Source organism: Megalobrama amblycephala, linkage group LG15 (genome assembly GCF_018812025.1).
Source record: "Megalobrama amblycephala isolate DHTTF-2021 linkage group LG15, ASM1881202v1, whole genome shotgun sequence".
Taxonomy (NCBI): domain Eukaryota; kingdom Metazoa; phylum Chordata; class Actinopteri; order Cypriniformes; family Xenocyprididae; genus Megalobrama; species Megalobrama amblycephala.
Genome location: NC_063058.1, coordinates 7,388,028 through 7,414,925, shown reverse-complemented (window position 1 = coordinate 7,414,925; position 26,898 = coordinate 7,388,028). Strand labels below are relative to the sequence as shown.

The 26,898-nt window shown below is 36.1% G+C and overlaps 1 protein-coding gene and 1 long non-coding RNA gene across 4 annotated transcripts; one reads left to right on the top strand and one right to left on the bottom strand.

Annotated features, from left to right (window-relative positions):
• Positions 1–373: 373 nt before the first annotated feature.
• On the bottom strand, positions 374–16,778 carry cdk10 (cyclin-dependent kinase 10). Of its 3 annotated transcripts, none has more exons than XM_048158314.1 (13): positions 16,641–16,778; positions 13,683–13,755; positions 13,479–13,550; positions 10,785–10,887; positions 10,591–10,672; positions 7,891–7,958; positions 5,862–5,914; positions 5,550–5,619; positions 5,404–5,463; positions 2,482–2,605; positions 2,205–2,344; positions 776–828; positions 374–670 (listed from the first exon to the last, which is right to left on the bottom strand). In XM_048158314.1, exons 2-13 carry the CDS (start codon positions 13,717–13,719, stop codon positions 576–578), a joined length of 957 nt encoding a protein of 318 aa, XP_048014271.1. In that variant the 5' UTR covers positions 13,720–13,755; positions 16,641–16,778; the 3' UTR covers positions 374–575. The 3 variants fall into 3 exon arrangements, with proteins under 3 accessions (XP_048014271.1, XP_048014268.1, XP_048014272.1); XM_048158311.1 differs by lacking the exon at positions 16,641–16,778 and adding an exon at positions 13,852–14,122; XM_048158315.1 differs by lacking the exon at positions 16,641–16,778 and having other exon boundaries at positions 13,657–13,741.
• LOC125247133 lies at positions 16,750–26,385 on the top strand. Its single transcript, XR_007180020.1, has 3 exons — positions 16,750–16,884; positions 24,587–24,813; positions 26,326–26,385. It is a non-coding gene; the product is annotated as an uncharacterized LOC125247133 (long non-coding RNA).
• Positions 26,386–26,898: the final 513 nt, after the last annotated feature.

The following is a 26,898-nucleotide window of genomic DNA, read 5'->3' as shown; positions in this document are numbered from 1 at the left end:
ATGAAAGATCAAAAGGATAAACAATGCAGACATTTTCACAGCCACCTTTGCTCATATTTACCAAGGGTGCCAATATTAATGGAGGGAACTGTATATTTCTAGAAAAGCACTGATTTGAAATTCATAAATCAGTGAGGAATCTGACAGCAGATGCATACATCATCAGATGCTGGCGCCATCGTGTCTCATATACTTAACCATGCTTTTCAAATCATACTTTTTCAAGCTCATTCTAGGCTGTTGGTTAATCAACAATAAATTTGTCATGAAATCTTCCATTTCACAAATCAACAAAAAATACTAAGCAGGTTAAGCCCACAATCAACCCAACAAAATGAATAACATAAGTGACATTACATTGTATTCAAAACAGAATCTTTGTACAAAAAAAATGCTACAGCATCATTTAACTTAACTATGATTTAACTGTATTATTTACAATGTATCTGATGTCTAAGTTTGAACATGTTATTTGCAAAATATCTTACAGTATAAGAACACATATTTCCCATTTGGAAAGTAAAGCTCATTTGCGATATCATCTGTGACTGCCGTCACTCATCAGGCAGAGTTCATCATACTTTGCTTCTTTTGGACTGGCTTTCATTCACAGAACCGACCCGTTTGTTTCTATGGTGAGGAAATGTGGGCATCAGCTCTGGTTCACACGCTGCGGAGTAAAACATGGAGAAAACATCACAGCAAAATCCGCTTAAAAACAGCATCTCAATATAGAGAAATGTGTAAAACTAAAACTGAACAAGCCTGTACTTACGCAAGGGCTTTTCCTTGAAGTAGGAACTTTCTAAACAATCCTTAGCTGTGGCTCTATAAGAAACAGTGCAATATTAAATAGCATGATATATGTGTTTTTTAGTCACAGGGACCATAAACATCGGTTTGTCAATTAGATTCAAGCTATGTAACATTTAAAATACATATCTAAATAAATAAATAAATAAATACAGTGGTGCATTGCTGCCACATGCATATTTTTTTCCACCCAATCATATCGTAATAACGAGATATGTTGTAAAAACTGCATTTTTTCACATAATAACGAGATGTTATGACGTAAAAATTACATTTTTCTTGTTAAAACTACTTCTCGTAATAACGTTACAGGTACGAAATATGTAGTTTTAATGACATACGTCTTTGTTACGAGAAAATATGTGGTTTTAACAAGAAAACTGTCGTTTTAACGGCATCTCGTTTTTACGACATATCTTGTTATTACGAGAAAAGATGTCGTTTTTATGACAACATCTCTTTATTACCAGATGATGTCGTTTTAATGAGAAAAATTATTTTGTTATCTCGTTATTACGAGAAAATGTCATTTTTACGGCTTATGTTGTTTTTACGGCATATCTTGTTATTACAAGAAAAGATGTTATGACAACATCTCTATTACGAGAAAAGTGAGAAAAACTCACTTTAATATCTCGTTATAACTTGAAAATATGTAGTTTTTACGAGAAAATGTCATTTTTACAACATAACATCTCTTTATTACGAGAAAATGGCGTTTTAATGAGAAAAAAAAATTAATTTTAACGTCATATCTCGTTATTACGAGAAAATATGTGGTTTTAACAAGAAAACTCGTTTTACTGGCATCTCGTTATGAGAAAATGCCGTTTTTACGACATATCTTGTTATTACGAGAAAAGATGTCGTTTTTATGACATAACATCTCTATTACAAGATGATGTCGTTTTAATGAGAAAAATTATTTCGTTATCTCGTTATTACGAGAAAATGTCATTTTTACGGCATATGTTGTTTTTACGGCATATCTTGTTATTACAAGAAAAGATGTTATGACAACATCTCTGTTATGAGAAAAATTAGAAAAACTCACTTTAATATCTCGTTTTTACGAGAAAATGTCATTTTTACAATGTAACATCTCTTTATTACGAGAAAATAGCGTTTTAATGAGAAAAAAAAATAATTTTAACGCCATATCTCGTTATTATGTGAAAATATGTAGTTTTTAAGACGATATGTCATTTTTACAACATAACATCTCGTTATTTACGAGAAAAGATTTAACGTGTATGTGGCAGCAATGAAAATACACAAGGCACAATAAAATAGTTTTCCCTCTATCTCTCTCTCTCATATATATATATATATATATATATATATATATATATATATATATATATATAAAATAAAAGGTGTGTTTCCTGTACCTGCGCTGTGGGTTGTACATGAACAGAAGGTTGAGCAGTCTCAAACCAGCTTCTGATAACCAGGTGAACTTGTTCTTTAAGTTGTTGTAGGGCTGTTTCCTCAGACTGTACTGCCCAACCAGCGGCAGACGCGAGAATCCCTAAAATCCACAAGAAACTAAGCATTTAGCTTGTAGTGTCAACGTTCATCAGAGTTTCAGGTATTCTTTCACATCTTGACTCAGATAAAACACCCGTTCTTTATTTATGGATCTCATTTTGAAGCTACACTCAGTACCGGCCAGATGCTCTCATTGGGTGTTCCCAACAGCTGTACAATCAAATCCACCTGCTGGATCTCTGAAGCTCCAGGCAGAAGCGGTTTATGGGCAAGAAGCTCAGCAAAGATGCAGCCGACGGCCCTGCAAGAGGAGAACATAGACATCTGTTCATGAAGCACTGAAAAGGTCCAGCTCTGGTTAGTGGGAGTCCAAGAACACACAACATAGTGCTGGACAAGACTAAAAGAGCTCTTATAGATGTTTTTGTGATATCAGTGTCACATTGAATTGATGGAAAACAACAGAGCAAGACTAGACTTCAAAGAGGCCGAGTAAGATTATTTGTAGCTCAACCTCTAATAACTTTAATGTGTCACTCTCCACAAAAGTGATGACGCTACATTTTGTTTTGATGGAAAGGGTATTTCTGCTGTCAAAAGTAATTTATCCGAGTCTCTCTCTCTCTCTCTCACACACACACACCTGTTTACATTCAGTATTTAGATCTCTCTTGTGTAATCCGATCACAAGTGGCCAGACAAGACAAATCACCATTTACACTTGGAAGTAACATGCGACTTAAATGTGTCTTGTGTGACTCTCTCTAATTAGATTTTAAGGGGATGTCCCGCAGGCAACCGTACACACACTGTACAAGTCGACTCGTGCTAAATGAGTAATCCTCTGAAGTGATGTATGACGCAGGATGTAGGAGTATCGTAAGCTTAGACGTCTCTCACGGTTCAAATAGGGCTGTGCAACAAATTCAAGCTCCTCTTCTCTTATTTTGAAATCCTCCGACATTTCTCTTTATAAATTATCTTTTTGGACTTTTAATTCATGACCGGAGTTTTGTTTTGCTCTCTCCTCTGCGCTTCCGCGTTTGTCATTGCGTTGGGTCAGAGGTCACTCTTTTTTACTTTATAAAGTTTTCAATATGGAAATTTTTCTTACAAAAACCCATCACTTTGCTTTAGAAGGCCTTTATTAACCCAGTGGAGTCGTGTGGATTATATTATAATTCACATTTTTGGTTGAACTATCCCTTTAATGAACACTAAGAGAGTTATTGTTGCACATAAAATATCAATGTTCATTATCAATTTGTGATTCGATACTTCACACCCCTGGTTGACTGACAGGTGAGTAGGCAGCAGGTGGTCACATGTCTCTGACACATCTCCATGTATTTAGTGCTGACCACCTGCAATCAGATCAGCTGAGACATCTTAAAGTGATAGTTCACCCAAAAATTAAAATTGTCAAATTACTCACCCTCATGTCGTTCCACACCGTAAGACCTTCGTTCATCTTCAGAACACAAATTAAGATATTGTTGATGAAATCTGATGGCTCAGTGAGGCCTCTATTGCCAGCAATATATTAACACTTTCAGATGCCCAGAAAGCTACTAAAAATGTATTTAAATCAGTCCATGTGACTACAGTGGTTCAACTTTACTGTTATGAAGCGTCGAGAATACTTTTTGTGCGCTAAAAAAAACAAAATAACGACTTTATTCAACAATATCTAATGATGGACGATTTCAAAACACTGCTTCATGAAGCTTCAATGCTTTACGAATCGAATCCGTGGTTCGGATCGCATATCAAACTGCCAAAGTCACGCCCCCTAGTGGTGAACTATTGAAATTTCGACACACTTATTACAGAATGAAGCCTCATTTACTGAAATCATGTGACTGGTGCTCCGAACCACTGATTCGAAACAAAAAAATTGTAAATCAGTGTTTTGAAATCGTCCATTACTAGATATTGTTGAATAAAGTCGTTATTTTTAAAAAAAATTTTGCCGCACAAAATGTATTCTTGTCACTTCATAACATTAATGTTGAACCACTGCAGTCACATGAACTGTTTTAAATATGTTTTTAGTACCTTTCTGGGCATCTGTAAGTGTAATTATCATGCTGTCAATGCAGGCCTCACTGAGGCATCGGATTTTATCAAAACAATCTTAATTTGTGTTCCGAAGATGAACGAAGGCCTTAGGGGTGTGGAACGACATGATAGTGATACATACTTTTCATTTTTGGGTGAACTAACCCTTTAATACAATGCGTCAACAGGGTCACACACACGTACATACCACAGAAAGACATTCACATCATGAACAAAATTCGCCTTTGAACGATCTCTTCAAAAAATCACTCAGGTCATTCGCGCTCGTTAATGCAAAACAGCCCAAGAGTCGCCACAATAACCTTAATGCAAAACACAAGATGATATCTGATTATATAAATTTAATTTGCTTCATTACTGTGATATTGTGATATAAGTATTCTTATAATTGTAGTATAATGACAATAATAGAGGTGCACTGTTATAATAACAGGAGTAATAATATCAAAGCTGTTAAAATATTTATTACACTTTCTGATTTTTTCACATCAACATTTATTTTCTTTTCCCTATTATTGCGGATTTATTTTTTTGCTATTTTGTACTCAGAAACTATTATCAGTTCCACTGACTGCTGTCTATCCACAGACACATGACCAAAAAGCTTATGTCTTACAAGTTCCTTCTCTGTCTTTCCACTCTGTCTCTTGACTAATATCTGAAAAGGTAATCTGATTACATAAGACTTTAGCCGCTTTTACTTTGTCGAGCCGGACGGTTCCTAGAAAGGTAAGGAACGGTTCCAGTTGTGTTTCCACTTGAGCCTGGTATGGCACGGCACGATTACAGACTGTGCTGGTAGAATCCGTGAAGTGATGTCGCCAATCAGGATTAAATTCAATCCATTCATTAAAATTCAAAAGAGCGGCCGTTATCAGCCCCACAGTGGAAAAAGAAACCATAACCGTACCAGCTGGCACCAGATCGGCACGGAATGGAACGGTTACGCAATGAGAACAGTTCGGCCCAATGGTGGAAAAGCAGCTTTTGTTCTAGCAATGTTCGTCCAGTTCTCACCACATGTCCAGGGCAGTCGTCTGAGTTTTGGTCCCTAGGAGGAGCTCTGGTGCTCGATACCTGTAAAGAAAACATAGTCAGTGATGGAAAGAGAGATTTGAAGGATTAGCAGGATGATAGAGAGACTAATTAGTTTAACTGCTTACCACAAAGTGACTACTCGAGGAGTCATGGGCTGTAAAGGGATACCATAAACACGCGCCAGACCAAAGTCAGCTGTGGAAAAACAGTCAGACATCCATCACTGACAGAAGTCTATGTGGGTGAATCTCATAAAACCTGCCAAGAACGTGTCCAGGTCATAGTTCACCCAAAAGCATGAAAGAAATCATGCTATATATAAAGATAATCAGCCTACTCGCAAGAGCATTTTCACATTATTCATGCCAATTAAATCACATTTCCCCTTTAAATTCTCACTATTCTCAGAAAATGTCAGTTTATTTATATCCACTCACCTATCTTAACGCAGCCCTTGTCTGTCATCAGTAGATTGGACACCTTCAAATCCCTTTAATAAAAATCACCAGCATCAACATGAGAAATAATGACATTCATCATTATTATTTATAACTGATAATCAGTATATAAAAGTCAAAAGTTTGGAAACATGACAATTTTTTAATGTTTTTGAAAGAAGTCTCTTCTGCATTTACCCTATCAAAAATACAGTAAAAAGAGTAATATTGCGAAATAATGTTACAAATTTAAAGTTTAAAATTTAAACCGTCTTCTATGTGAATATATTGTAAAATGTATTTTATTCCTGTGAACAAAGCTGAGTGTTCAGCATCATTACTCCAGTCTTCAGTATCACATGACCCTTCAGAAATCATTCTAATATGATGATTTGCTGCTTCATATTTTTGTGGAAACTGTGATACTTTTTCAGGATTCTTTAATAAATAGAATGTTTTTAACTAACAGCATTTATTAAACAGAAATCTTTTGTAACATTACAAATATCAACTGTCACTTTTGATCAATTTAATGCATCCTTGATGAATAAAAGTATTAACTTCTCTCTCTCTTTATTTTACCACAAATGTTTAAATGGTATTGTTTATAGAAAATCATTTAGCAGCAAAAACTTTTTAAGATTGAAAATAATCAGAAATTATATCAAATCATCATATTAGAATGATTTCTGAAGGATCATGTGACACTGAAGACTGGAGTAATGACGCTGAAAATGCAGATTTGATCACAAGAATAAATAATATTTTACAATACATTCAAAACAGAAAAAATTGAAAATAGAAAAATAGAAAACAATATTCCTGTTTTGACTGTATTTTTTATTAAATAAATGCAGCCTTGGTGAACATAAGAGACTTCTTTAAAAAGCATTAAAGGTGCCCTAGAATTAAAAATTGAATTTATCTTGGCAATGGCATAGTTGAATAACAAGAGTTCAGTACAAGGAAATGACATACAGTGAGTCTCAAACTCCATTGTTTCCTCCTTCTTATATAAATCTCATTCGTTTAAAAGACCTCCGAAAAACAGGCGAATCTCAACATAACACCAACAGTTACGTAACAGTCGGGATCATTAATATGTACGCCCCCAATATTTGCATATGCCAGCCCATGTTCAAGGCATTAGACAAGGGCAGCCAGTATTAACGTCTGGATCTGTGCACAGATGAAGCATCAGACTAGGTAAGCAAGCAATGAAAACAGCGAAAAATGGCAGATGGAGCGATAATAACTGACATGATCCATGATAACATGATATTTGTAAACTGTCTTTCCAAATGTTTCGTTAGCATGTTGCTAATGTACTGTTAAATGTGGTTAACGTTATCATTGTTTCTTACTGTATTCACGGAGACAAGAGAGCTGTCGATATTTTCATTTTTAAACACTTGCAGTCTGTATAATTCATAAACAACTTAATTCTTTATAAATCTCTCCAACAGTGTGTAATGTTAGCTTTAGCCACGGAGCACTATCAAACTCATTCAGAATCAAATGTAAACATCCAAATAAATACAATACTCACATAATCCGATGTATGCATGCAGCATGCATGACGAACACTTTGTAAAGATCCATTTTGAGGGTTATATTAGCTGTGTAAACTTTGTTTATGCTGTTCAAGGCAAGCGCGAGCTCCGTGGGTGGAGAGCACGAGAATTTAAAGGGGCCGCAGCATGAATCGGCACATATTTAATGATGCCCCAAAATAGGCAGTTAAAAAAATGCATTAAAAAAAAATCTATGGGGTATTTTGAGCTGAAACTTCCCAGACACATTCAGGGGACACCTTAGACTTATGTTACATCTTGTAAAAAAAAATAAAAAACGTTCGATGGCACCTTTAAAAAATTTGTCATGTTTCCCAACTTGACAGGTACTGTACACTGAGTAACAGGGGCTCTTAAATGTGGAAAAGAAAATGATCCACTCAGTGTTCACTGTGCAGTTGAAGAAATAAACCTGAAATATGTTACTGTACATGAATTAATTAACACGCTCTGACCTGTGAAGAATGAAGTTGTGATGTAAATATGCCAGTCCTTTAAGTAGCTGAAGAACTATACACTTCACCTGTGAAAAGCAAAGAAAAGATCAATTCTGGGACCAAAGGCAACAGTGCCAGATCCACTATGAATTCATTCAATCAGAGATCTCATTTCCAATGGTAACTGTACCAAACATCTTGTTAGGTGTTCACAACATTGATGCATCACATGCAAACTGTTTGACCAATCAAAAATCTCATAAGTTTTAACTAGCATGGTCTGAAGATGGTCACAATTTGTTGGAGATCCGAAAAACGATGTACAGGTAGTTAATCAAAGTAGGGGCCTCATTTATAAAACACATATTAAATTCCATGGCTTCCATCCTACATCAAAACAGGATTTTAAAACTGATGTGAAAATATTCTTAAAGGTGTTAAAGAGGATGTTTTGTTTTATACATTTTTGCAATATTACTTGAAACTGTCTTTACTAACTGATAAAAGACTATTTATTAGGTGCACTGAAAGGAATAATATTAATATACACCATCTGTGCACGAGGTAGGGCCTTAAAAACATCAGCCAATCGTTTACGCGATCATCGCGTAAACGATTGGCCCTCTGGCTTGTCAATCACTGCCATGACGTTCCTTGTGAGAGACGTGCGCGGCTGTGCGCTCCAGTAACTTTCCACACTCCACAGGCACTGCATGCAATGTTTTTGTCAGGAGACAGGAGTAACAGCTGCAGATTATGAGTTACCTGCGGTGAGTCCGACATAATGAATCCACTAACACGATACAGCGAATGCCGGTGGTAAACACTCGTGTTCCAATACGAGTGTTTACGAGTTTTAGGAGACGTTCCCTTGAAATGAGCTGTGAAGGAGGGGGGTTGTTCTTACGCATGCGCTCATTTAAAAAACTCAGTAACAGTCTTTGGTTTCTCAGTTGACGAAAAGATCCTCTTTAGCACCTTTAATTATCACCTGCTTTGTGATAATTACATAACAACCATCGGCATAAAAGCTGTAGCATGGAAAAGGCTGATATAACAAACTGATGGTTTATTAATTAACTGCGTGAAAGAACTGAGCAGTATAATGTCTGTTGCATAATCCAATGTTTTTCTTTGGGTAAAATAATTAAATACTTGCCAAAACAAAATGAAATTTGTACAAAATACAGCAGGGCTCGACAATAAGGACCGCCCGGTGTCAGCATGAATAACGCTCTGGACAACTAAACTGTGCAACTGTAGTAGGTGTGTATTTAGAAAATGATTTTGTGATTTCACTTGTCATGACCATATTTGGGGTTTCCTGCCGCCATACTGACGTTGCCGCTTCCCAGTCTGCATAAGACGTCACAGCGGTAGTTCGCACAAGTTTTTACAGTGATTCAGTTAGGGCCGTATTTCATGTAAAGGGTGAATTCACATGATATATTTATATGATTGTGATTTAAAGCCCCTCTTTGATGTACACTCAGATGTTTCGATTATTTTTCTTTACTTAAGTTTTTTTTTTTTTTTTATGCGATTGTGCAACACACGCTGCGAGAAGTGGCACTTTTATTATGTCACAGTCGCCGGTGCTGCTTCCGCTTTTCCGGTCATGATTATGAGGTAACACAGCTCTGTTTATCATATTAGATACATTTGAGTGTGTTGAAAATGATGTTATAACGTTACTCCATGCGTTCGCTCGGCGGCTGCTGTGAGACGCTTGTTACACACTACAGTAAGATAGATCGATTTTATTAAATGCTGGATGGCTTGTGTTGATAAATGGCATGCAATTCATTTTAAAACATATTGTATGATGGAGAAAATTCTGTATTACTGTTACTAAAAATAAAGCTGCATCTGATTATGCTATGTTAGCTACTTGACAAAATAGTGTTTTTCTCTGAGGCATGGTAAAGCATGGTACTCGCAAAAAAAAAAAAAAAAAAAAAAAAATCAAGAAAATTAGATTTAAACAATAAGACTAAACGTGTTGAGCTATAGCAATTAGTTTTCTGTCTATAAACGTAACCAAACAGTTGTTCCCTTGTCTATTAAAACATGTAATATATTAAAGCGTCTTGGTGTTTCCATGGTTTCTACAAAATAAAACCGGAAACCGAGGATATGGCGGGTATGACGACATTGACAGGCGACTCCTCACACGTCCCGGAGTCTTGGTTAAAATTGCAATTTTCTCACAATTTTCAAATAGTTGGAAACTTTTGGGATATTTTAAGTTCGTTTATATTTTACTGCAAAAATCTTACATATTGCACCTTTAAATATTCAAGCACAAGAAGACATGAAAGACAACTTAATTTTACTCAATGTGCGAGAAAAAACAAATAAAAAGTGTTAAAAAGACTACAAATATGACGGATGTGCGAGATGGATGTTTAAGTAAAGTGGTTTAGCTAAAGGGGTTGAGTGATTAAAGATATTTATTAAATGTTATCCACATTATATTTTATCTGCAACAGCATTGAGAACTTTTATAAAGATGCGTTTGGTCATGAACTCGCACTGTTGCTTCTTTCTAAATCTGTATGCGTTTTAAGTATAACTTCTCCCTTATACTTCTTATTTTGCCTCTCTCCAGTATCTGCAACTGCCAAGTCAAATTCTAACCACGTCTTTGAAAACCTATTCTGATTCTGATGACACATCATTTCAGTGAATGAAGGAGAGGTCACTGATCAAACGCACCTGAGCTTCAGAGAAAGGTGACTGCATGTTCTCTAGCAGACTGGCCAGATCTTGCTCACAGTAACTCATCACCAGAAAGAGGCTGATGTTAAAAATAATAAGGTATAATTAAATAAGACATGGTACAACAAGACTTAATTACAAATAAATTTCATACAAGTCTGTGTTTATATCTGTGAATGTACAGTATTCACCTCTCTAAATGGCTTCCCACCACCACCTCTTTCAGCTCTACAATGTTTGGGTGTCTCAGTCTGATCAGCAAGTTAATTTCCCTTAAACTGCTGATGGGAATCCCTAAACAAAAATAAACAAAATAAGTGTTGTAATATTGATATTGTAACTCCGTAGCTGATGGCTAAATTTAAATGTGTGAAATAATTGGTGCATTTTACACTTAATGTGTATCATTTACTAAACCCCATGCAATTTCAAACCTGTACTTTTTCCATGAAACACAAAAAGAGAAATTTAGCTTAATGTCCAAGCTGCTCTTTTTCATACAATAAGAGTGAATGGACAATGGTTCAATCAAGCTCCAACAAGGACAAAAAGCATCATAAAAGAAACCCATATGGCACGTGTCACCATAGAAACACATAACTCCCAGTCCGAGGACGTGAACAGCTCTGAACAGAACGTCACGTGTTGTCATCTCAAGCCTACGGTAATTACAAACATGGTGTGAACGCAGCATCAAACCCCTTACCAAGAAACCACAACTTGATCCTGGAGAACTAGTTAATCATAAGTCAAACCTCCCACTTATATCAAAAATATTAGAAAAAAGTTAAAGTTAAAACTCAAAAAGCTTATTTTTGCTCAGAAACAGCATCAGAGAAGAAATGCTGTTAGGATTCATGCCTCATCCTAGTAGAGACCAGGGCTGGATCGACAATTTTCACGATTCGATTTGATGACTATTCACATGCTTTCGATTTGATTCGATTCGATATCGATTATTTTGGATGTAGTATTTCAGTTACAGTACATGGCAAATATTCTAGCTGTATAATGCTGTAAACTACACATGGGAGTCAGTTGGTACTACTATAATAATATTGAAGGTTAAATTAACTTATTTATATACAAACACTTAAATTACACTCAATGATGTTTTTATTATAAATAAAATTTAGAATTACATAATCATATTTCTACTCCAATTCGTTCTTTTGAAATATAAACATTTAAATCACGGCTGTCATACATGCATTAAATATTGAAGAACATTAAAAATTATAATGAATATGTAACAGTGCATAGCTATTTATCAGAATATTGCTTTCTAGAGTTCATTTTTCTAGCTGACTAATGGGTTTATGGTCACTGAATATGTTTTTCTGAGGTAAATGTGACGTGAATGTGTGTGAAAAAGCTGTTTTATTGACATATTTTTGTTGCACTGTATCTTTTAACATACCTTCAGATGTTCATTCATGTTTATTTTGCGCAGTAACTGGTATTAAAGCAGAGGAGAGGATGTTCACATGCGCTCATGCTGCCTCTTCTCTTTAACTGAGGCATTAAAGCGATCGGTCACGTCAAATTAAACAGCGCCAAAACGATACTTATTTTTTGAATCTCATAATAAGATGGACGTCATTTGAAATCTGAGACTTTGCTTCATATCAAAAGTAACAAAGCGCAAACATTATTGCAATTTTTTGGATGGGAGGCGCTACATATTCTGCTCATTTATCAACTGAAAACAGACTAGACTAATCGATTCTTGGGAACTAAGAATCGATATCGGTTCGTAAAAATGAGAATCGATTAAAATCGAGAAATCGATATTTTTTTACCCAGCCCTAGAAACTGTGTTCCATCTCCCATCTAACAGTGTAAGATCTTAGCAATATTTTGCTGCACTGGCTTCAGAATTAGCATGCTTTACATCAGTGGTTTTCAATCCTGGTCCAGGGCTGTGGTCCTCTAGGAACTGAGTTTTGCACCCGTTTTAGATACTCATAAATTATTTGTGCTAACAAAGAGATGTCGGCCCAAGTACAACTGAGTGCCACAGGGATCAGTATTTGGTCCTCTGCTTTTTTCACTGTATGTGCTTCCCCTGGGGAGATTTTCAGCTGTAAACATAAAGGCCTGGTTTCACAGACAGGGCTTAGGCTAAGCCAGGATTAAGCCTTATTTCAATTAGGATATTTAAGTAGCTTTTATGAACATACCCTAGAAAAAAAATTACTGGTGTGCATCTTGAGACAAAACAATTTTAAGATATGTCAGTACAAATTGCTTTCAGTTAAAGCAGTTCAAACATGCATTTTAGTCTAGGACTAGCTTAAGCCTTGTCTGTGAAACCGGGGGAAAATGCTAGAATATATTTTGTCGCTTGATGGTTGTATCATTACAGCATCTTCTATAGCTAAGAACCTGGATGTTTGATAGCAATTTAATTTGATAATCACATTATAGAGGAACTATTAATAATGTGTTCATAACGTCAAGATTATTGTATTGCATTATTAAGTCGATATTCTGCAAGCTCTATAAATAAATAAAAATGCAGCAGCTAGAGTTCTTACTAGATCCAAGAAATATATTTTCTCTCAATAGATATCACATGTAGTAATCTACTCTGTAAAGCTGAAGCTATGTATTGTGAATAAATTGACTTGAATACGTGCAAGAACCACTGAAGTTTCTGAGCAGTTTCTTCTTTTGAATAAATTACTTTCAGATGGGTGCAATATGGTCATCCAATTTCATTGAATGGAAAAGAGCAGTAGCCCAAGTAAACATTACATCTTTTTTTGTGTACCATGGAAAACGAAAATCATACAGGTCTGAAACGACAGGAGAGTAAATAAATTATGACAAAATATTCATTTTGGGGATGAACTATTTTCTCTTTGAAGTATCAAACTGACCATCTTTCTCTTTATCCATTCGCACTTTCTTCAGAGCAACAATTTCATTTGTCCTTGTATCACGTGCTCGGTCTGTAAAACCACAATCAATTAATCAAGAAATCTAAATAGCTGTTTGATTAATAATGATATTTATGGATGACACATTACAGATATAAATATTTTCGTTATATATGACCATTATCAGTCCTGCTGGAGACTCACACACGATTCCATATGTTCCCTCTCCAATCCGATTCATCTTCTCATACTCCTTCACACTCCTGCATTTCCCCAGCTACACACATCACGCACAAACACTGCAATAAATCTTCACGTATCTCTTGTTTTATAATACAAATACAGCTTATATGTAAAAGACAGCCGGTCTTACCCGTTCTCTGTGCGGAATTACAAACGTCTTGTTTGTTTTTAAAGATTTCAGCTTTAACGGCTCTAGATCTGTTTCTGCTGTGCTTTCCATCTCCAATCACTCCAGATTCGTCCGGATCATTGATTAATGTAACACATCACACCTTAATGCCATGTTTTCACAAAAGAGAGCAAATCTAGGACATCTCAAGTAGAAAGAGGAAGGGCAACTCCGTGAAAGTTTACAGTCGCCCATTTAACCGTCCATATGGACAACTGTCAGCGTTCAGTGAGTTTATGTTCTCGCACAACACAAATGTAAATCTGTTAAAAGATTATATATATATATATATATATATATATATATATATATATATATATATATATATATATATATATACACATATGAGATCAGGCAATACATTAACCCTATAATACTGAATAAAAAAGCGACAGAGTATTTTTTAAATTGATTAGTGATATTAGTGATCGAGAGGGCTTGTCTGTATTGTATTTTTTGTATTACCTCATGATCTTTTTGTTGTTTAAATAATAATGCCAAGGGATGGGTGGTAATTTAAGTAAGGTTTATAAAATGCATGGAGGGTAGCAGACATAACAATGTTAATAATAATGTTATTTCAAAGTCTTCACAGTGTATTATCAAACAAATGTTATTAAAGATTGTCATTTCTATTATTATGGTTTGGTTTAGATTAAGGTGACCAGATTTCTGAAATGGAAACTGTGGACATTTCATATTTGAGTGGTCAAAATATCACAGAAATCTAATTTGTTATTATCTATTAAAAAATGGGGACAATATAATTTTGAATGTTTTTGTTTTTTAATCGTTCTGGGTTCCCTATATTATTAGCCTACATTAATAATTATTAGGATTTAATTTATTATTAGGATTTTTGGTCTGGTTTTAACACAATTCACCAAAAAAACTACTACACTATAGTAATAAAACCAGTTCAAAACAATATGCCTATTGTGTTATAACAAAAGTACAACTTTACAAAATCACATTACAAAAATAAAACAACATAAATATAAGATAAGATAAATAAAATCGCATTTAACAAATATTTGTAACATTTATTATTGAATTTAATATTTTCACTGTACAGAAATTACAACCTTTTAACTTAACTAATTTTAACTATTATGTTGTATTTTAGACTAATTTTAAACACCAAGTTGCAAGTGTATTATTATTATTTTATTATAATTTTTTTTAATTTATTCATATCTGAGTGTTCCTTCACCATGTGATTTAGTTAAGACGTGTGTGTGGAAATTGCTGCGTTGTGACTGAGAACGTTTAAAATTGTCCAAAACAATCCCGCACCATGTTGAAGCCCTGTAATAAAACACATAACCGTATTACTTTAATTTAACATGAATAGTTAGTATGTTATTACCTTTAAAGTTGATAATTTATAATTGATAATTTATGATAATGGCGCTATCTGCTCTAGTCCAGTTTACGTTCTTCAAGGGTTAGTTCACCCAAAAATGAAAATTCTGTCATTAATTACTCACCCTCATGCCGTTCCACACCCGTAAGACCTTTGTTAATCTTCAGAACACAAATTAAGATATTTTTGTTGAAATCCGATGGCTCTGTGAGGCCTTCATAGGGAGCAATGACATTTCCTCTCTCAAGATGTACTAAAAACATATTTAAATCAGTTCATGTGAGTACAGTGGTTCAATATTAATATTATAAAGCGACGAGAATATTTTTGATGCACCAAAAAAACAAAATAACGACTTATTTAGTGATGGCCGATTTCAAAACACTGCTTCAGGAAGATTCGGAGCATAATGAATCAGCATGTCAAATCATGATTCGGATCGTGTGTCAAACCGCCAAACTGCTGAAATCACGTGACTTTGGCGCTCCGAACCACTGATTCGACACGCTGATTCATAATGCTCCGAAGCTTCAAGCAGTGTTTTGAAATCGGCCATCACTAAATAAGTCGTTATTTTGTTTTTTTTGGCTCACCAAAAATATTCTTGTCGCTTTATAATATTAATATTGAACCACTGTACTCACATGAACTGATTTAAATATGTTTTTAGTACCTTTATGGATCCTTAGAGAGGAAATCATTGCTGTCTATGCAGGCCTCACTGAGCCATCGGATTTCAACTAAAATATCTTAATTTGTGTTCCGAAGATTAATGAAGGACTTATAGGTGTGGAACGGCATGAGGGTGAGTAATATCAAGTGTATCAGTGTATCTGCACAGCCCCCTCTGTTGGTGAATATAATCACTACACGATTGCTCCGATAACCAACAGGCTGATTTTGGTCGGGATTTTTTGCAATATATTTGCGGGTTATTTTAAACAAGCTGTAAAACGGGGACATTTCCGGGGACAGCTCCAGTCGGGGACGGAGCACCAAAAACCGAAAACAGGGACGTCTGGTCTAGTTTAGATACTATCCAGCTTTCTAAATAATAATAAAAAAGCACTCAGACAACACGTAGCCTACTTTTAGGGTTAGGATGGTTAGGATATGTGCCAAGCGTCAAGATTTGAGGATTTATATGGAAGCTGGAGGCGGATTTCCTTGGAAATGTACCAGTAATCCTTGAAATGAATATGACGTGTGTGTCGTAAAAAAAAAAAAAAAAGAAAGTCCTGCGATTTGAGTGCCGCTCAGTTGAGATTTCTGACTTCCGAAACTCACAGCGCCCCTGAGGGAAAGATAACTTTATGTGGAAATAGTCATTAGCTCAGTAACATTTACCCCCATGACTAGAATAACTGACTTTTTCATTTCATACCTCATTAAATCAAGCTGTGCCCGTGACAAAACGACCTCGACCAACAAACACAGGACTTCTCGTGGGCCGCGCCTCTTTATTAGCTTCCTCTATTTTCAGACTCACTGGCCTTTCCAAAAGGTTTTCTCGAGATGGAGCCGTGATGATGATCATGGGTACAGCAGAATTATTTAACGATGAAGGTGGTGAGGAAGATGATGATAAGTCACTGCTGAGAGACTCGTCTACTGTGAGAATGAAAAAAGTACCATTTTATCTTTCTTCATCAACATTTTACAAATGAATACAGTGACACTATCTTTTCTGTTACCACTATGAATTAAAATATAGGCGTATATTTATTATACGCCTTTGAATATATCTCGCTTATATGATCGAAAATGGATTCACCGTAATGTAAATGAAAATATTTTACAGTATATTTAACATATCGTATAAGCAGCAATACAAACTGATAGAACAGTTTATCTGTGAACGGTTTCAGTGTGTTGTTTAGCTTTTCTCTAATCACACTGAAGTGCACACTCCTTTAAATTGGATTACAGGGAAATTTACGTCAGAAGAAAACATTATAGATTAACCTAATTAATCTGACAAACAGTGACAGAAAATATTTCATACAGTAGTTAAAAAAAGTTAATTAAAATGAATGTCTAAATGGATATTTTAAATTGTCATTGGCGTTACGTGTCGTTTCTTTAAAAACATAAAATAATAAATATTATAAAATATATAAATAATAATAATAATAATAATAAATGGTAATTTTACCTGGGAGAACCTGCTTTCTCGGTGCAGAGCCCATTCCCCATCACGCAACGAAATTAATCTCTCTGTAATAACTCTGCTAACGTATGTGAATATTTCTTTCTGTGAGCAGATGATGGTCAAAGGACCCACAGCTTTAACGTCCTCCTGATCCAATGTCAATATCGTACACACGTCTGAAACTTCCCAATTAACCACAAGAGGTCACATCACCAGCGTCAGCTGCACATTTCTCACACGTGAATTCTTCCCTCGAAATGAATGGAATATTGTAGGCTACTAAATACACAGACAGAGTCTCTTTCAGTCGCAATTGTTATTCATCTGCACCACCACACAACACCGCTACTACTGTGGGAACGGACTGTCCGACTAGTTAAGTCCGATTCCCGAACGAATGACTCTTATGAACGGGTTCTTTTGAATGAATCAAACACAGCGCCACCACTGTTGTTCGATTACCAAAATGACTCAAATGACTCGGTTCTTTTGAATGAATCAAACACAGCGCCACCACTGTTGTTCGATTACCAAAATGACTCAAATGACTCGGTTCTTTTGAATGAATCAAACACAGCGCCACCACTGTTGTTCGATTACCAAAAGGACTCAAATGACTCGGTACTTTTTAGTGAATCAAACACAAATATCTCACAATTTGTGTTTAACTGATATAGTTTTTTGTGTTTGTATTTTTGTAGTAGGCCTAAAAGGACTCCAAATGTTAGATTTATGCCGCATTTAAAAAAGACAATGAAAGTAATTTGTGTTAACTTTTTACTTTAATGACACGTTTCCACTATTAAGTTTTACGTTAGAAATGTTGAACCAATTTAAAAAAAAAAAAAAACAGTCACACAAACAGTACAGAGGCAGCTTCTGACATATTTCCGAATGCAACAAAATGGACTATATTGCAACATGATTCATTGAGCTTGTGCATTTTCCACTGAAAGCATATGTCCATTATTGAGAAAAATAATTTGATATTCTTCCTAAACAATTTGCTTTAATAATTCTAAACAGGACAACAATTTGTCAGTTCATAAACACAATACAACGTTAAAACAAGTTTATAAATAACAATATATATATATATATATATATATATATATATATATATATATATATATATATATATATATATATAATAATAATAGCTTTAATAAATGTTATGGCTTCCATGCAGTCAAAGACACCACGAAGAATCAGATGCAAAACCTGCTGCTGAAACAGGACACCACGCTTCATCTTCTTTTTAACCACCAGATGGCAGAAAAGATTTGACTATAATTTGTATCAAGCCTGACGTACTGTTTCAGAAAGCTTCATTTTGCCAGGAATAATTTCATCCCCTTGGAATTATAAGGTTCTGTCTGAATTATGAGCAGTTTTGAGACATTGAGCTTCAAAGTTTTTGCATCCCATTCGACTGTCTAGATAGAACCTTTTTGTTTTCTAAATAAAAAGTCCCAAAATGTACACAACATTAAAAAAAAAAAAACATCGTATAAGTTGTCATAGAGTAAGAATATGTGAATAACTTAATTTTGACAAAAATGTCAGATAGAACCTTATAATTCCATGGGGATGGCAAAAATACTTGTACTGTTCTGAACGATGAAACTTTGTGTTGCTAGCACTTCTTCTCTAATTGCCTCCTTAGGATAAATCGCTTGTTTTCAAGTCGATTTGGATAAATAAAATAGTAAATGTAAATGCAGAAAGACTAAGAAGTGTCATCAGGCTGGGGGCAGGGGCATGCACGGGGGCGTGCCCCACCCCCAGTGAATGAAAGATGCTACTGTATAGTAGGGCTGGACAATAATTCAATATCAATATATATCGCGATATAATTTTTTTCCGATAACGGTGATATGATTTTTAAACACATTTCCGGTATTTCGATATATACATTACAGCATCACTGACTTGAGGCGCAGCCATTAGAAAGAGCAGAACGCGATTGGCTATTTGCGTGATGACGTACACCACAGAGACATGCAGCCACCACCCAGTGCTCAGCAGTTGTACGCTAAGATCAAACGCGAACGCGGCAAGTTTTACAGAATGAGTACACCTGATGCAAATGCGACGGAACAAGCTTCCACAACTTGATGAAAATATGTGTGCATAACTACACCGTGCTGGTTAATGTTTGGTGCAGGAGAATGTGTGAAATAAAAACTTTAAACACGGATACTTTATTCTGTATGAGCTCTGTGTCACGTGGCTAGTGTTATTAAACTCATCGAGGAGCTCCGCGCTGAAACCGAGCATATGCGCGCTCTGCCTGTATATCATAAAAACAATCGTATTTTTCATGTGTTCGTATTCAAACTCCTGTTCTGACCGCATCGCGAGCAAAATACAAACAACACACGTGCTGTGCTGAGGGAAACAGCCTGCGGCTTGCGTATTTGAACGCAGCTAGAGCAGGCAGAGGTGAATGAACAGCACTTTTGTGACATTTGAATTCTCCGCTGTAATGCGATCTCATGCGAACATATTTTCCATTTGTGCTGGTAGATGCGCAGTGATTGGATTAAATGAGCTTTATGTCATGAATATATATGTCGAGATTCGCTCGAAACCTGCCATAGACAGTAAAAGAAAGAAACCTGCTCGAAACGGTCTACGTCAGCATGTTCGACCATGCCCGACCATGCCCATACTTGGGCCGAAAGTACACGATTAAGTCAGATTTTGTGACGTTGCTCGGACTTTTCAAACAGGAAGACAGAAATTGCTATGAAAAATGCAAAAATAACTATTTTTCACTTATGAATAACATTGAGTACCTTTAGTGTTTTCAATGATGTGCAGCCTATACATATCTGTTTACATCTCAAAAAAAAGTGTTTTGGGGTTTCATGACCCTTTAAGAATAATAAAATCAGCCTACGTTATAGTTTAATGTTAAAGATATTAATATTACTAAAGTGAGTGAGTCTTATGTTTATTTTTATGTTTGTATGAAGGCTAAATACAAATAAAAGCTGAACATAAATTTATTTGTACTGTTTTTATTTCTAAAATATTATATAGTTTTATAGGAAGAGATTTCATAGATTTGGCAAATTCATTTTTCAGACGTTTGTAGGTACAGACATCCATTGTGGCCGTTCTTGGCAGTTTTTCTGAGGCTATTATATAGTTCATGTCGATTTCGGAATTATATCGTATCGACCGAAATTAAGAATTATATCGTGATATAAATTTTGGCCATATCGTCCAGCCCTACTGTATAGGTATAGATTTACAATATTTTGGCGGAAGCTATTTTACTTCATAACTTGTTAAATATGGATATTTTTCTTACACAAATGAATCGATTCGCTTCAGAAGGCCTTTATTAACCCCTCTATTAACCCCTGGAGCCGTGTGGATTACGTTTATGATGGATGGATGCACTTTCTTCAGCTTCTTACTCTTTGGTACCGTTCACTGCCATTATAAAGTTTGAACGTGTCAGGATATTTATTAATATAACTTCAGTTGTGTTCATCAGAAAGAAGAAAGTCATGGATGGCTTGAGGTTGAGTAAATCTTGGGGTAATTTTCATTTTAAAGTAAACTAATCCTTTAAGAGTTGTGCTGTACCCTAATAACTACCCAGCAGGCACATGACGTCAGTGTATTGTATTCTAATTCACACAAAATTACAGGTGCTGGTCATATAATTAGAATATCATCAAAAAGTTGATTTATTTCACTAATTCCATTCAAAAAGTGAAATTTGTATATTATATTCTTTCATTACACACAGACTGATATATTTCAAATGTTTATTTCTTTTAATTTTGATGATTATAACTGACAACTAAGGAAAATCCCAAGTTCAGTATCTCAGAAAATTAGAATATTGTGAAAAGGTTCAATATTGAAGACACCTGGTGCCACACTCTAATCAGCTAATTAACTCAAAACACCTGCAAAGGCCTTTAAATCGTCTCTCAGTCTAGTTCTGTAGGCTACACAATCATGGGGAAGACTGTTGACTTGACAGTTGTCCAAAAGACGACCACTGACACCTTGCACAAGGAGGGCAAAACACAAAGAGGCTGGCTGTTCACAGAGCTCTGTGTCCAAGCACATTAATAGAGAGGCGAAGGGAAGGAAAAGATGTGGTAGAAAAAAGTGTACAAGCAATAGGGATAACCGCACCCTGGAGAGGATTGTGAAACAAAACCCATTCAAAAATGTGGGGGAGATTCACAAAGAGTGGACTGCAGCTGGAGTCAGTGCTTCAAGAACCACTACGCACAGACGTATGCAAGACATGGGAAAGTAAATTTTGCATTTCCTTTGGAAATCAGGGTCCCAGAGTCTGGAGGAAGAGAGGAGAGGCACACAATCCATGTTGCTTGAGGTCCAGTGTAAAGTTTCCACAGTCAGTGATGGTTTGGGGTGCCATGTCATTTGCTGGTGTTGGTCCACTGTGATTTCTGAGGTCCAAGGTCAACGCAGCCGTATACCAGGAAGTTTTAGAGCACTTCATGCTTCCTGCTGCTGACCAACTTTATGGAGATGCAGATTTCATTTTCCAACATGACTTGGCACCTGCACACAGTGCCAAAGCTACCAGTACCTGTTTTAAGAGCCATGGTATCCCTGTTCTTAATTGGCCAGCAAACTCGCCTGACCTTAACCCCATAGAAAATCTATGGGGTATTGTGAAGAGGAAGAAGTGATATGCCAGACCCAACAATGCAGAAGAGCTGAAGGCCACTATTAGAGCAACCTGGGCTCTCATAACACCTGAGCAGTGCCACAGACTGATCGACTCCATGCCACGCTGCATTGCTGCAGTAATTCAGGCAAAAGGAGCCCCAACTAAGTATTGAGTGCTGTACATGCTCATACTTTTCATGTTCATACTTTTCATTTGGCTAAGATTTCTAAAAATTCTTTCTTTGTATTGGTCTTAAGTAATATTCTAATTTTCAGAGATACTGAATTTGGGATTTTCCTTAGTTGTCAGTTATAATCATCAAAATTAAAAGAAATAAACATTTGAAATATATCAGTCTGTGTGTAATGAATGAATATAATATACAAGTTTCACTTTTTGAATGGAATTAGTGAAATAAATCAACTTTATGATATTCTAATTATATGACCAGCCACCTGTATATCAAAATGGCTGTCTTGTTAAGTATCCTTGTAAACAAGGTTATGTCTTAAATGAATTTAAACAGTTGAGAAATAAAACACTTGTGTAACAGTATTTTGGATCCGTGCAGCTCTTAAAGTAACAGCTGTCAGCATACAGACGGAGACAACACAGGTAACTCAAGTGCACTGGTAGTTTATTTGCAGGTGGCAGAGAGTAAGCAGGAGATGGCCGTTTTGCGAAATAGAGCAGAGAATGCTCACCGGGTCCCGATAACCTCCCCCTAGATCCATTGTAAGTGGTCAGTTGATCTGTAACGTCCGGAGAGAACAGGCTGAGGCATGGATCTAAGTGCAGTGGTTTTAATCAAAAAACAAGTATACAAACAATAAGCAACATAGAGAACTAAGAACAAATGAAAACTGAGAACAAGGACCATCACATTCCAACAACTGACAGAGAACAGGAGAAACACAAGATACCAAAGAACAAGATACACCTGGGGAGAAATCAGTAAACTATTCAACATGAAAAAAACTACAATGACCAACAAACATGGCACTAGGACAGGAAGTAAAAAAAAATCATGACAGGGGCACACAGGTTGGGATCATGACACCATGTTCATTAGAAATTATTATTATGGTATAATTATTATGATGCAGCAGCAGCAATAAACTAGTATAACTTAATGAATGTGTTTCTAAACTTTGATAATTTAAAAAATGATCAAAACACTGTCTATTTTAATGACAAAACTTCAAATAAGAGAGCAAGTGACAAATATCGGAATCAGCCAATAATTGTTTGTTAAAATCTGTATCAGGTATCAGCCAAAAAAAAATCCTATCGGTGCATCCCTATTAACTAATAAAATTAACCACAAACAAACCACATTTATTCATGCTTGGAAAAGCCTTAAAATGCAAATTTCTATTCATTTACATTACAAGATTGTGACACGTGAGTAAAGCATTGACTTAAGCCAATGTTTTCCCTAACACAGGCAGTGCACCCACCACTCTTACGGAGCAACCCGCCACTAATTCTGGCCATTTTGTACCATAAATTAATTAGTAATTGGGTATTATTAATTAGTAAATGGGTATTTTAGCATAAAGCAAAACTAAAAAGCAAGGTTAAATATTTATTATTCAAATGTTCCCTAACAACAAAAGATGTTGAATGTTTAATGCAGCATCCTTATAATTTCAGATGTATTGTAGTCAGGGATGTTGTCAAGACTCAGCCGAGTGCGGAACTCGATGAAGACAAAATAGTAATAACAGGCTTTATTAGCAGAATAGATGTAACCAAACGTTACGCAATATGTTCATGGAATATTTTCAGTGTAACTTAAACTAAAGTAGGTTTTGAATCCATTGTTTAAACAGCATTGGCAACCCACTGGATTTATCTGAACATTATACATTCGTTTCCTTTTGTGAACAGTTGGAAAAAACATGAACATTGAGAAGTTAAAAGTAAGTTAGATATGCATTAAAAGAAGCCTCCCAATAAATTGCTAATCCGACAGTTTTTTTTTAAATGTATTTTTCCCATCATTTACAAACACCATACACATTAATTATTGCCTGTGGTCATCAGCAGCACTTCACAAATGCTGTTCATGAACATTGTTGTAAATAATCCATAATATTTGTTTAGCTCACATGTTCAGTGTGACAACTGGTTGGTTTAACGCCCGAACAAAGTGCCATGGCTGCCTTTTCATAATTGAAGACTCCGAATGTGATGAATCCAGGCTCAAATATTGCTGAAAAAACACAATATATAATTGATGATGGTCTATCATGATAGGTCCATGCACACAGCATTCATTCATTCATTAAAGCGATTGGTTCTCAACATGATGTTGTAATAGGACTACATCACAATCACTGAATAATACACAGATTTTATGACAGTCCGTCGATGTAGCTACTTTCTTTAAAAATATTGGCCCAAGAGGAATTGTGTAATGGAACAGAGATTCGCAACGACAAAGAAAAGAATATGAGAGTTTTCTTGAATAATAATACTGACAGTTCTTGGTTTGCAGGTGGTTGGAGGAGGTTATGGAAAACTGCAACTGAAGAGTGAGTGGAGAGTCGTTGGAGTCTGAAGGAGAAGATGCTGGAGACACAGGAGATTAAGGAGATGAAGGAGACACAGAGGATCAGGAGAGACGATGGAGGAATAATGTATAAACAATCCAGGATGCAGGCAATTGTTAAGCGTGAGTGGGTGAGCAACAGGAAGGATGATGGGAAATGGAGTTCAGGGAAGGTGAGAGCGATGATAACTGTAACAAATTGCTGTACCTCTTGTATTAGGTCCATACAGTTTTTTTGTAGAATCCATATTTCCAGTATCATACACTATTGGAATAGCAGGTCCATTATCAATGTTGCAAGTCCCGATTCCAAACCTCACAGGGAATTTCTGGGAAAATAAAGAAAAAAATAATAAAAAAAAAAAAACTGTAGGCTTTTGCCTTTAGCCTATATTTCTTTGAATGTTTAAAACTCAAAGCTGCTGTCAAAGTTTGTCTGACCTTGAATAAATTGAGAAGGTTTCCTCTGTGTAGAGTTAAGAAGCGATTTTCAGTGTGGTATCTCAGGATGGAGGCAGTGCTCCAGTTTTCCATCACCATATTATTAGGAACATGCCACAAAGACACACCCTGTGCCGCAATTTCAAAGTATCCAGGATTCTATGACAGAAAGGAAATAGACTGTCAATATATATTGTAGATAAACATGCTTTAATTGATGAATGTAATAAAAATTACCTTATAATCATCACTTGTAGCAGCATCTGGAGTTCCAAATGTGACTCTGTTTGCCCATGTTCCTTCTCCATCAAACCAGTTTGCGTTGCTGCCCTGCTCACTAGACCAGCGATCACCAACAGTACACTTTCCATACATGTTGTTTTCATGAACGTTGACCACCAGCGTCCAGCCACCACCCGCAGTGGTCATATCACAAAATGTCTGGTAAAGGACCCCACTTGGTGAGATCAGATAGTAAATGCCATCTGCATTAACAGAAGTTGGTAATTTCTCGCCACATCCGGAACATCTTACTAGTATGCTCCCATTGGGATTCATTTTTTAAAATATGGTATCTCTTATCACTTATATGCGGATGACACACAGATCTACTTGCCTCTAAAACCTAATTGTACTGATTCTTGTGCTACACTCCGTAGATGTTTGGATTAAGTTAAAGTCTGGATGGCAGATAATCTTGTTCAGTTGAATGAACATAAAACGGAAATTATGATTTTTGGTCGTTCAGCACTGAACAAGGCGGAAAGTGACATACTAGGTCCATGGGCTTGTCATTTGCAGGACAGAGTAAAAAACCTGGAAGTCATCTTTGATTTATCGCTAAAATTTGACAGTCAAATAAAAACTGTAGTTCGGAATTGTTTATTTTATCTGAGGGCAATAGCTAAGTTAAAATCAATGCTGTCAACTAGCGACTTAGAAAAAGTCATCCATGCTTTTATCTTCTCCTGAATAGATTATTGTAATGTTATTTATTCTGGAACCTGTCAGACTTAAGTTGCACGTCTCCAACTTGTACAAAATGCCGCGGCTAGAATGCTTATGAAGGCTAAGAAGACTGATCGTATTACTCCGCTGTTGTCTTCATTAGGCTGGTTACCAGTGTATTACAGGATCCAATTCAAGGTCTTGACGTATGTCTTTACGTCTTTAATAATTAATAATAATTTGTTACATTTATATAGCGTTTTTCTGGGTACTCAAAGCACTTTTACATATAATAGGGGGAATCTCCTCAACCACCACCAATGTGCAGCATCCACCTGTATGATGAGACGGCAGCCATATTGCACCAGAACGCCCACCACACACCAGCTTATTGGTGGAGAGGAGAGAGTGATGAAGCCAATCAGTGTATGGGGATGATTAGGTGGCCATGATGGACAGAGGCCAATGGGCAAATCTGGCCAAGATGTCGGGGTTACACCCCTACTCTTTTCGAAGGAGTGTACGAACCACATTCCGGACCGCTTCCGACGTACAGACGAGGACATGAAAGGTTCAGTAGATTATTTGCCTTAAATTGAATGGTTGATGTCTTGGTGTAATGAACAGAAGCTGCTCTTTATAAATAATTGGAATCTTTTCTGGGAGCGTCCTAGGCTCTTCCGTGCTGATGGTCTGCACCCCAGCAGCATCGGAGCTGATCTTCTGTTGGAGAACATCTCCAAGACGCTTCACACCGTATGACTAGTAAGTCAAACCTCAATTCACTGTCTGTGTTCTGCCCACTTAATTGATAGAAATGTGAGTGTAGTACAGTCTATAGAAACTGTGTCTATTCGCCGAATAGTGAG

What these genes read in the sequence shown, in the direction of transcription:
- cdk10 (XM_048158311.1), bottom strand. Translation starts at nt 13,941, where the DNA reads ATGGAAAGCACAGCAGAAACAGATCTAGAGCCGTTAAAGCTGAAATCT. An exon ending in GTGGGAAGCCATTTAGAGAG is followed by an intron (nt 10,673 to 10,784) that starts GTGAATACTGTA and finishes TTTTAACATCAG; the next exon opens with CCTCTTTCTGGTGATGAGTT. An exon ending in CAAGGGCTGCGTTAAGATAG is followed by an intron (nt 5,620 to 5,861) that starts GTGAGTGGATAT and finishes GTTTTTCCACAG; the next exon opens with CTGACTTTGGTCTGGCGCGT.